This window comes from Pseudorca crassidens, chromosome 1, assembly GCF_039906515.1.
Source record: "Pseudorca crassidens isolate mPseCra1 chromosome 1, mPseCra1.hap1, whole genome shotgun sequence".
Taxonomy (NCBI): domain Eukaryota; kingdom Metazoa; phylum Chordata; class Mammalia; order Artiodactyla; family Delphinidae; genus Pseudorca; species Pseudorca crassidens.
In genome coordinates, this window is record NC_090296.1 from 31,763,573 (window position 1) to 31,775,597 (window position 12,025).

The window sequence follows — 12,025 nt, forward strand, 5'->3', positions numbered from 1 at the left end:
GTAATAGTCTTGGAAATTGCTCCACATCACAACAGAGACCTTTTTTTTTAATGGCTACATCAAAATCTTATCATCATCATTGTATTACGTGTATCATACTATGTACTGAGCCCCATTCTCAGAGCTTGTAAGTACTTCCTAAATTCTTACAATCATCCTTGGAGATATGTACTATTACCCCCCAATTTATAGATGAGGAAACTAATGTACAGATGGTTTAAGTAATTTGTCCAGTTAAGTGGTGGAGCCAGGAACTGAACTTCCTTATATGTTTGAATTTACTGAGAAGAAAGTTAAACGATATGTGAAGAGTTTGAGAATGAAAGAGAGATAAATACATAAGAAAACAAAGTAAAGGAGAAAACGAAATGTATGTAGGAATAGCATTTGCACAGTGATAGTAAGGTAAACATACCGGGTGTATGAGGGAGACAAGGAAGGCTGCGTCTAGTAGAAATGTGGGGGGAGAGGTGAAAGAAAGTTAAGCCTACAATTCCATGACGTGCAGTCCATGGATAATGCCTAAACCTTGACAAAATACAAGAAGTGTAAGTTAGTTGCTTAGAGATACGGAAGGAAATACCAAAAGAATCAGTTCAAAGAATTGAAAGTGGTTAACTCTGAGGAAGAAATAACGGGGTAGGGGATTGCTGTCCCTGGCACTAAGTCTTGTAGAAATATTTGACTCTTTAAAAGATAACTATGTCCAACTCTGGTAAAAATGAAAACTGAAAAAAAGATGTGCAGTACAACCACTCTGGAAAACTGGCAATTCAGTTTTAGTTATCTACCCAAGAAACATGAAAACATGTATCCACAAAAAAAGACTTGCACAAGAACGTTCATAGCAGCCTTATTCATAATAGCCCTAAATTAGAAACAACCCAGATGTTCATCTCTAAGACAGCAGATAAACTGTGACATATTCATACAATGGAAATAAGGAGGATTTAAAACTAAATGGGATACTTCTCTGCAACAAAAAGGAACAAACTACTGATACACATAATGTAGATGAATCTCAAAAACATAATATGAACAAAACACATCAGTTACAAAAGAGTAACTATGGCATGATTCCATTTTTATGAAGCTCAAGCACCGCAAACCTATAATAAAATAAAAGCGGCTGGGGCAGAGCAACTGGGAAGGAACAAGAGGGAACTTTCTGATGGTGATGACACTATTTTGTATCTTGCTAGGGGTGTATATTACACAGGTATGTGCATTTGTCACAACTTATCAAATTCTGTACTTAAGATAGGTGGAATTCACTGTGTATAAATTTTGCCTCAAAACAAGTTCTGAAAAAAACCCAAAAGATGCTTGCATTTATTTAACAAATGCTTGACACTACTTTTTGTTGCTCTTAGACAAAAAAAGAAATCCTTAAATTGGTCTCAAAATGACTTATTTTATTTACATTAATAATTTAGAATAATATGCAATACAATGATTAAAAGATGGATTTGTTCTACACACTGTATTGGGTCTGAACGTTTTCACTTCATTACATAATGGCCCAAATTCTGGCGATCTCTTAATAATATGTAAGCATCTAGAAAGTATATACATAAAAAACAGGAGGTACTAAAGTTGTCTTAGAGGAATAATGTTAACTTTTAATAAGCTTTAAAGTTCAAGGAAAAACAAAACGTAAACACAAATAAAGCAGAAATAACAGATGTAAAAGTCTACATTAGTGAATAGATAAAAAAATTAAACCATACCTAAAGGCATGCAATAGTGTTCCCCAATGAGCCTAACTGTCCAGAAGTAACTTCTATCGTCCATTTCTTGTGTATTCTTCCATAAATGCTCTATGTATGCACAAGCCATCAGGTGTGCTTTTTTTAAAAAAGGCACAAAGGAAACATCTATTTTTTGGCATACTGTCTTCCTTTATATTAAAACACACACACACACACACACACACACACACACACACAGAGGAATATTATTCAAGCTTAAAAAAAGGAAATTTTGTCACCTGCAACAACATGGATGAAACTGGAGGGCATTATGCTAAGTAAAATAAGCCAGACAGAATGACAAATACTGCACGTTATCACTTATATGTGGGGGGGAAACGTCAAACTCATAAAAACAGAGAATAGAAAAGTGGTTGTCAGGGACTGGGAGGTGGGGGAAACAGGGAAAGGTTGGTAAAAGGGTACAAACTTTCAGTTATAAGATAAAGTTTAGGTACGGCATGGGCAAATGGGTAAAGAGGGTCAAAAGGCACAAACTTCCAGTTCTGTTTAATATTTATTTATTTATTTATTTGGCTGCATCGGGTCTTAGTTGCAGCATGCGGGATCTTTTTTTAGTTGCGGCACGTGGGATCTAGTTCACTGACCAGGAATCGAACCCGGGTTCCCTGCATTGGGAGCGTGGAGTCTTACCCACGGGACCACCAGGGAAGTCCCAAACTTCCGGTTTTAAGATAAATAAGTTCTGGGGAGGTAACGTACAGCACAGTGACTACAGTTAATAATAATGTATGCATATTTAAAAGGTGCTAAGAGAACACATCTTAAAAGTTCTCAACACAAGAAAAAATATTTGTAACTATGTATGGTGACAACTGTTAACTGGATTTATTGTGGTGCTCGTCTTGCAATATATACAAATATTGAATCATTAGCTGAAACTAATATAATGTATATGTCAATTATACCTCAATAAAAATTAAAATAATAAACTTAGAAATTTTTTTTAAAAGATGAATAAGTTCTGAGGAGCTAATATGTAACACAGTGACTATAGTTGATAACACTGAATTGTAGAACTGAAATTTGCTAAGAGTAGAATTTAAATGTGCTCACCAAAAAAAAAGGTAAATATGTGAGGTGATAAATGTGTTAGCTTGTCAGGAGGAATCCTTTCACAATGTATACGTATATCAAATCCTCATGCTGTACACTTTAAATATCTTACATTTTTGTCAATTACATTTCAATACAGCTTGATAAAAAAGAAACAAGTTGTATGTCTTGGAAATCATTCCACATTTGCAGATAAAAAATCTATTTTGGGACTTTCCTGGTGGTCCAGTGGCTAAGACTCTGACTAGTCTAGGACTGAACTAGGAGTTCACATGCTGCAATTAAAAGATCCTGCATGCCACAATGAAGATCCTACATGCAGCAATGAAGATCCCGTGTGCCACAACTAAGACCCAGTGCAGCCAAATAAATAAATAAATAGGATAGATAGATACATAAATAATTTTAAAGTCTGTTTTTATTCTTTTTCGTGGCTGTATAGTATTCCAGTGTAAGGCTATACCATATTTGATTTAAACAGTCACAAACAACAAATACTAGGTCGTTTACAGTTTTTGCTGTTACAAACACTGCTATGATGAAATCTCTGCACATAGTCTTTGCTCATTTATATAAGTACATCTGCACATTTATTCTATTACAATGGGGAATGCCTAAAACTAAAATAGTCTAATGTAAATGCCATGGCCAAGAAGGAAGGAAAATAAAAACATATCCCCCTGCCTGTCTTAGGACACAAGTTTCTAGCTGGCAGTTTTACAATTGCTGCTCTTCTGCTATGTAATTATAGTTAAATAGGCCTTTAGAAAATTAGAAAACCTACTGCATTGTTAACTTCTATGACTGCAACTTTCAAATAATGACCCACTTTCCAAAACATGTTCTCCAAACATAGATCTAAAACCTTTATACCAGGATGGTTTATAGGTAGTGTAGCTGGGAGAAGCTTGGATTTGGATCTCATTACCTCCAGTTCCTTCCTGGGCTTAATGTCATCAAGTATCTCCCTCTCTGATCAATTTTCCATCTCCCATTTTAAATGCAATCAAGGCTCAGATCTTTTTTAAAAAACAAAACCCAGAAAACAATCCTCATCGTGTGCACAGGTTTCCTGACTATATTCTAGAGAGAGTAGAATACGTTTCCTTAATATCTATACAGACCTAAACTTATATTAATCTAGCTTCCTCAGCCAAAACACCAAAAAAGCTGTTTTGTTAAAGTCACCAATATCCTATTAACTGCCAAATTCAATAAATTTTTTTTCACACTGTATTGCTTCTGAAGTTTCCTTTGTTGGATTCTGTTCCATCTACTGCTTAAATATTGGCATTTCCCAGTGTTCTATCTGCATCCTGCCAACCCAGGCTAGCAGTCTTTTTCTTATACTTTGTTGATGAATTCTAAATCTTTTCATCATTACTGCAAATAACTACCCACTATGTATCTCTGGATACCCCATTAATGCCAACAAATAAAAGTGTCCAAATGTAAACAATCACCTTCCCCAGTAAACTCAAAGATTTCCAATCATGTGCATTAATATCACCATCTAACCAGATGTTCAAGCCAGCCCCTACCCAGAAGTCATCCTGGATCCTACTCTGGCTCTTTTCATCCACAGAGTTCCCAAATATATTCACTGAATCCAATTTTCATTAAGTCCCTTATAATTAAGACGGCAGCACAAGAGTCACCCTACTTCTGATACTTCCTGCTTATATTTCAGTCTCCTTCACACTGGGGACCAAGTAATCTTTCTAAAATGCAACACTGATCATTTCCTTGCCTTACCTCGAATATTTGGTGGTCTTCCATCTCCACCCAATACGTTCAGGATAAAAGATATTTCATAATCCAGCCGTTGCTTACCTTTCCAGCCTTACTGTAGGCCATCTTTCCTCATGTACCCAAATTTCCAGCAATTCCAAATTATTTGCTGTTTCCTGTACATAACACACTTTCTTTACAACTCCATGGCTCTTCATCCCTTGTTTCAACTAGCTATTTCCTATTGTTCTTCAAATTTTGGTTAAAAAACCACCCCCTAGGAAAATCATCTTTAATCCCTTTAGGCTGAACAGGGTAATATCTTAATTCGTATACCTGTAACACTCTGTTTTCACAGCCTTCATCACCCTCTATTAAGAGCATCGACTGACTTGTTAATCACAGTTAACATATAGGCAAATTAAAAGCAGAACTAGGCACACAGTAAGCACAGTAAATGCTACTGAATAAGTGAAGCAAGGAAGGATGCTATGAGTCACTTTTCATAGCCCTTTCAACCCCATCGTTCTCTGATTATCTTGTATTAATCATAAACAAATAAAATACCAGGAGCTGAGAGCTGTTTATGAGAAATCTAAAATTTTTACAGTTATAATTTGGTGACAATTGTTTTAAGATGGAACTAATAAGGCTCGTCCAGATTCTTCTAAACCAATAATGACATTAAATTTCAGTGTGTTAATTTTTGCTAGACTGTATTTTAAATTGCAGTCCTTGAACAACTTCTCCTAAGTTTTAAAAAATCTTGATGTGAAGAGTAGTTACATATATTCTTAAGTAGAAACCTAAAATTAATTTCATATTCTGTTATTACTATGCCCACCTCTATCCCAGACCAGCCGAGTTTTTACTAATCTGTTTCTAATATTAACCTATGATTACTACATGGAAAAGGATTTTCCTTTAGTAATGATTAACTATGAAATTGCTTTCAAATTCAAACTAAATGAGAATAAGAATAATGCTCAACATAGGAAGACCATGAAAATTAATGCTGAAGAGATACCAGGAAAAAACTCATTAGTTAATTTAAAACAATCTTAATATAGAAAAGTAGCCTTAAAGACACAACATACTACATGTATTGCTCACCTTTAAGGCGCCGTAACACAATCCGTATAGTAAGGCTACTGCCACAATGCTACAGATGAAACTGTAAAGTGCTGCAAGCAGGCTTGTAGTGGCTAGACAGGAAAGGGAAAATGAAATCAACATTTATAAACATTTATGGAGAAAACATACTTTAAAAGGTCACTGAAAAGTATTTAAAATGGTATGCTATTAACTATAACTAAATATCTACTTGTTTGATTTATAAAACTTCAGTTTCTTCATCCTATCCTTTCAAAAAATTCTGAGGACTTTCCTGGTGGCACAGTGGTTAAGATTCCGCCTGCCAATGCAGCAGACACGGGTTCGAGCCTTGGTTCGGGAAGACCCCACATGCCACGGAGCAACTAAGCCCATGTGCCACAACTACTGAGCCTGCGCTCTAGAGCCCGCGAGCCACAACTACTGAGCCCGCGTGCCACAACTACTGAAGCCCATGTGCCTAGAGCCCATGCTCCACAACAAGAGAAGCCACCGCAATGAGAAGCACGCGCACCACAACGAAAAGTAGCCCCCGCTCACCACAACTAGAGAAAGCCCGCGCGCAGCAACGAAGACCCAGCGCAGCCAAAAATAAAATAAATAAATTTATATAAAAAAAAATTGAAACGACAAAGGTTTACTATCAACAATTTCTGATACAAGGTAAAATATATTCCCCTTGGAAGTAATAAACATTTATCTACAGCAGAAAAAAACTGTACCTATATTATGCTTCAAGAATATATCTTATTATTTATAAAAGTATGGGAAAACGAAGCTTGCAGAGCCTGAAAAGAAGCTAGAAATGTATTATGTAGACTGTCTATGTAAACAGAACTTGTGTTACCCACAGAAATAAATGTATATTCCCATGTGTTAATCAATTCTCACAAAAGAGTAATGATCTAACTGCTAACAATAACAAAAAAAATAGATCTAACGGGATTACTAATAATAAGGAATAGAGGATGGCTAAGATAACAGACTTTAATAGTAATTTTATATGGTGACCATAAAAGAACTCTACAAGAAAAATTTTTCTTTAGGAGATATTAAAAACCTAACACCTTGCACAAGTTTGTAAATTATGACAAAGCCCACTATTATAAATTACCTACACTAAACCTTCTGCATAGTATTTAGATTAATATAGCACCTATAATAGTCCCCTAAATACTGAAATTGTTTTCTACCCATTAAGCTATGCTGAAGCCCAGCCCAGTCTTAATTCACACCCCTTCAAATTTTCAAAACAATAAAAATGCTCTAGATACATAGTGACATAGAAGAAGCTTAGCTTCTATTTAAAATTTAAACCATAATATCAACATTTTATCAGTAGAGATAATTTCAATGCATATACTTGGAAGATGTGGACTGCAAATGTGAAGTATAGATAGAAATAAACTATAAAGTTCAGTCATTTCTTTCCCTTTCATATTTTTTTCTATAGTTGTACACTCATCTTTCAATAAGATGTTAGATGGTTAAACTTTATAAATAAGGGTATATTTTAACCATGGTGGCTGCCCAAAGTGTAATTTTCAAGTTCTGTAAAACATTATTCCAGGGTAATTTTGGTATAGTCTTACTTATTTTGAAAATAAAATGTACATGTAACAGGGAATACATTTCTAAGAATATCAATTCATATCCACATATCCTACTCTAAAAACAGAGATATTTCTAAAAATTTTATTCAGTAAAATGCTTTTACTAAAAGCATTCTGGTTTTGGTGTTCCCATTCTAAAGATAAAATAAAGCTCTGAAACCAAATATATAGACTATCAAATGCATACACTAGTTCAAAATCTAAATATAATGCCATGTATCAGAGCTCAATCTATTTGATCTTCTATAAATATTTCGTTAAGTCTATTCAGGTTCCATGTAAACTCACTATAACTTTTACTTTAAGATGACAGTATTTTACCACTTACAAATCAACTCCATTATCCCTGGATCTTTCCCTAAAGTAGCAGCCTTGACTATTTTTTCCTATCTACAAATTAATTCCTGTTCTGTCTGTAATTATTAAATAAGTGCCTTTTTCTTTCTAATTACAATTCTAAAATAAAAACCGGAAAAGTAATTTAATGTTCAGTTTATTACTTAGTGATCTGTAAAAGTAATACTGTAAACTGTAATTTTTATAAAGAAATACTCACCATTACCACCAAAGATATGGATATCCAATTGTTCACAAAGGTACATTACAAATGTATTCACCTGAGGCAGGAGACCAATGAAAAATACTATTGGGAAACAGAGTGTAAACACTATAGAAGGAAAGAAAAGCAAGTTAAAAACAGTATATCACATCCATCCTTTTGTTCATCTAAGATCATAAAATAAATGATAAAAAGAAACCCAAAATTAATATAAATTACTACGCTAGTTTCTTAAAGTTGCTTAAAACTACAAACCAAATTTCTTAAAATATACCATTTTAAATTATTTCTCTCTAGATAACTGCCTGAATATTAAATAATCTTTCCAACTATAAACAACAGCTTTTAAAATTAATTCAACTGTTTTCACATAATAGGAACCTGAGATCCAAAGGAAATCTTTCATTCCATCTGCTTCAACAACAGAAGAATTACCATAATATTTGTTCATCATTAGCTTTTTTCATTCCTAACAGCCCTATAGTTTTGTTCCTCACTGAGAGGATGGCAATAAACAGCAAAATAAACCCAGTAAAACTATTTTTATCTATATAATTGATCTATTTATCAGTGAATGGTTTGTATACAAATAAATTAACATTAATATCTAAGATACTTTAAAGATGACTCACCTATAACTAAATCCCTGGCTGATACAAGCACCAGCGGATTGGTGAAAGTTATTCCGTATAATTTGAACTTGGTTGTAGTAAGGTTTCTACTACCATAATCCAAGAGCCAAATAAGACCACAACACAAACAGAAATAAACTGGTCTACTGTAGGCAATGATACGATTATGACCCTGAAAATGATATTAAAAAAGAAGTCAGTTTATTTAATTTGAAGTGTCACAACTAGCTACTGAGATCTTTGATGGCTTATATTCTAAGGATTCAAAATGCTTCCATATGGAGGCCAGATTTCTGACTGTGGCAGAAGGGAATTACAAATAAGGATAGGAGGAAGAACAGAATAAACCCCATGATAATTGATTGAAATTAAGTCTCAGTATGAACTCAGTATTTTTAATATGCATATAAATAGATAGGTATAAGAATAAATGTGTGTATATACATGTATGTGTGTATGTTAAGTGTATACATGTATTTTTCTAGCTTTATCCACTGAGAGGACCTAGAAGCAATGACATTCTAGTAATAAAGATTACTAGCATCCAGCTCTTAGTTTATAAATAACATTATCCACTAAAAAGAACTAAGGATCCACAGAGAAAAGGCTGGTTTCAGGCTAGGGTCGGGAAAGTATAAGATGAGCTTGGAACAAATAATTGTGCCCAAAAGGAAGAAAGTACTTTTAAAATGATGAAGGTATGTCAAAAGGACACAGAAGGCAGCTTGATGGGCTCCCAATGGCCAAATCAGGAACAATTTGAGCATCAAAATAATGATAGTAACATTACTGTCCATTTAATAAAATAAGAATCCATGAATCCACACCAATACAAACAAAAAGGGAAAGTTCTTACAGTAAAAAGTCAACTTATAAATGTAGAAGGTCTGATGGAACTAAAAAAATCACTATTTGGCAACCATCAAATGATAACTGATTCAGGCAAGAAACATCAATAGATACTAAAAACAACTGGGCAGAGTTTGCAGGGCAACAGGACATATACACAATCTCAAAGTATCTCCTATGATATACTTATTAACTACAAGAGAAAAATGGTAACATTTCAGTAGAGTATTGGTTCTCAAGGGAGAACCCCTTGCCCCCCAGGGAACATATGGCAATGTCTGAAGACATTGTGGTTGTCACAGTTGGGGTGAGGGTGCTATTGGCATCTAATGGGTAGAAGTCAGAGATAATGCTAAACAGCCTACAATGCACAGGACAGATCCTCCCCACCCCCAACTTTCAACAAAGAATTATCCAGCCCAAAATGTTAACATTGCAGTGTTTCAAAAACACTGCATACACTACCCTTAGCCAAAAAATCAAAGTTAACATCACCAGTAAAAGTATAAATTGACATTATGTGCGTCTGGATATGATGAGTTAGGAAGAACACAGCATTTTTGTAATATTCCTACCAAAAAAGCACAGCCTGTATCTAATAAAGAAGAAATATCAGACAAAGTCAAATTGAAGATTGTCTGTCTACAAAATTACTGGCCTGTACCCATTAAAAATGTCAATATTGTGTGAGACAAATACTGAGGAACTGCTCTAGATTAAAGGAGGCTAAAAAGAACAAATGCACCATCAGGGACTTTCTACTGCCAGTGAGAAAATAATAACATAAATCTTAGTTCAGTCTGACATATGACCAAAAAAAGGCTTTGAGGAATGTTAAGGAAACACAAGTTACAGGTGTATTAGAGTGACTTACATGTCTGGGAGAAGAAGAATCTGGTTGGACACTCTAAAAAAGAAACAGACAGATTATACTACTGAAGACCTGGTAATTTTACATTAACTTCCAAAATGCCCAAAATAATTTCAAGTAAATATCCCATAGCTAAGAAATGACCTACATTAATTCTGTTGAAACATCAACAGAAGACAAAACATCAGCTCCAGATACTGAGGTCACTGATATTAAAACATCTCAAATCTTTCCTAACTCTTACACTGACTATGATTAATTAATAATCTGCATCTAGCTTAATGTTTCTGAAGTGGCATATAGCAGACAGATCCATCCCACTACTTGGCTCATTCCAACACCTAAGTACAGTTTAGGGAGAATGCTTTCTCACGGCAACATCACTCCATTCAGGAAATGCACAAAATAAGGGTTAGCTTAAAAGAAGGATTCCAGTTCTGCCCACAAATTCCAAACTTACTAAACAATTCAATGGTAGTTGTGTTAAATATATTCTCTACATTTTCACATCAAACTCATCAAATTAGTTAAGCTGTATCCTTCTAAGAGACCTTAACAACTTTCCATAAAAATGTTCAAAATGTATAGTGCAGCTACCTCCCAAATCATGACTTTTCTCCAAAGTTGCTGTTCATTTTCAATAGCATACCAAACAGTTTCACTAGGATGGTCTATCACCATCCTACAAGTCTACATTGGACTAAACTCACTGAGTTTGGCATGTGGCCCCTGGCTGGATACGAGACCAGACAATCTTTAAACTCTTTCAATTCGAACATCTATCCTCCTAAAGCTCTGTTCCCGCCTTTCTTATTTCTGTTTATGATATTACTATTCTTCTAGTCAACTGGATTTTAAAAATCTGAAATAGTTTTAAAAATCTCAGTCATCCTTTGCCTTTTCCATATCTAACCATATTAAGCAGTGGACAAAATTAACAGGATAAGGGACATTGGATCCAGGGAATGAATTTAAATGGCTTGGGGCAATAAAGGGATGGATTAAGGGGAACTGAAATGAAAAGCAAGAAGAAAGGCCAGAAATTGTAACACAGAATCACCAAATTTAATCAGAAGGACTTAGTCACTGTCATTAGAGGTGAAGAAGAAGGAGCAGAGGCTCTAAGATCTGGGTTGGTATACAACTATCAAAAGCAAAGGAACTGGAGCAGAGTCAAGAGGGCGTACTAGGAGGAAGCGGAATTCTCGTCTCCTCAGAACTGGGCACCTGCCAGGCACCCACGGGGGAGGGCACCTAAGGGGACGGAAGGAACCCCAAGTGACCGGGTAGGACGTGGCACGTGGGGGGAGTGAAGGGGGAGAAGAAGTAGAGGTAGGGTGGGGCTGGCACCCCTGAGGGGTGGCTGGGGGAGGGGAAGGGATCCCAGGCCCAAAGGGGGAAACTGGGGAACCATTGGGAGGGCAGAGGATCAAAAGGGAGCATGGCCAGCTTTCCCCTGCCTACTTGGACCCCCAGAAACCTGTTGAGATGCCGGGCCTGATCCTCTGCCCACCTAGGCCCCCTCCAGCCATGTGGGTCCTGAGGGAGTGGGAGGGAGGGAAGGGGGAGCAAAAGTAAAGGCCAGACCTCTGGGACTGGCACCCCTGAGGGGTGTCTGGGGGAGGTAAGGAGTTCCTACACCCAGCAGGACACACCCACAGTTAGGGGTCCAGCAGCAACGGGGGAGACCCTGGGAGAGATGGTGGGGGAGGTACACGAAGGAACAGAAGGGAACGGGGCCAGTGCTTTCCCTGTCCACTTAGGCACTGGGAAGCCTGTTGGGCTCCAGGACCTAATCCTCTGCCCTCAGAGCCTCCCTCCTGCCATTC

The 12,025-nt window shown here is 36.2% G+C and overlaps 1 protein-coding gene across 6 annotated transcripts in view; it reads right to left on the minus strand.

The window, feature by feature from the left end:
• PCNX1 (pecanex 1) overlaps positions 1-12,025 on the minus strand; it is a 171,087-nt gene that overhangs the window by 56,119 nt on the left and 102,943 nt on the right. For all 6 annotated transcript variants that reach the window (XR_010942113.1, XM_067731811.1, XM_067731819.1 and 3 more), the window contains 4 exons: positions 10,200-10,232; positions 8,477-8,648; positions 7,842-7,952; positions 5,673-5,764 (listed from right to left, as the gene is read on the minus strand). Coding sequence is in view for 5 of the 6 variants with exons in the window: in XM_067731811.1 (XP_067587912.1) it covers positions 5,673-5,764; positions 7,842-7,952; positions 8,477-8,648; positions 10,200-10,232 (408 nt within the window). In the remaining variant the exon portion in view is untranslated. The remainder of the gene's footprint in view (positions 1-5,672; positions 5,765-7,841; positions 7,953-8,476; positions 8,649-10,199; positions 10,233-12,025) is intronic.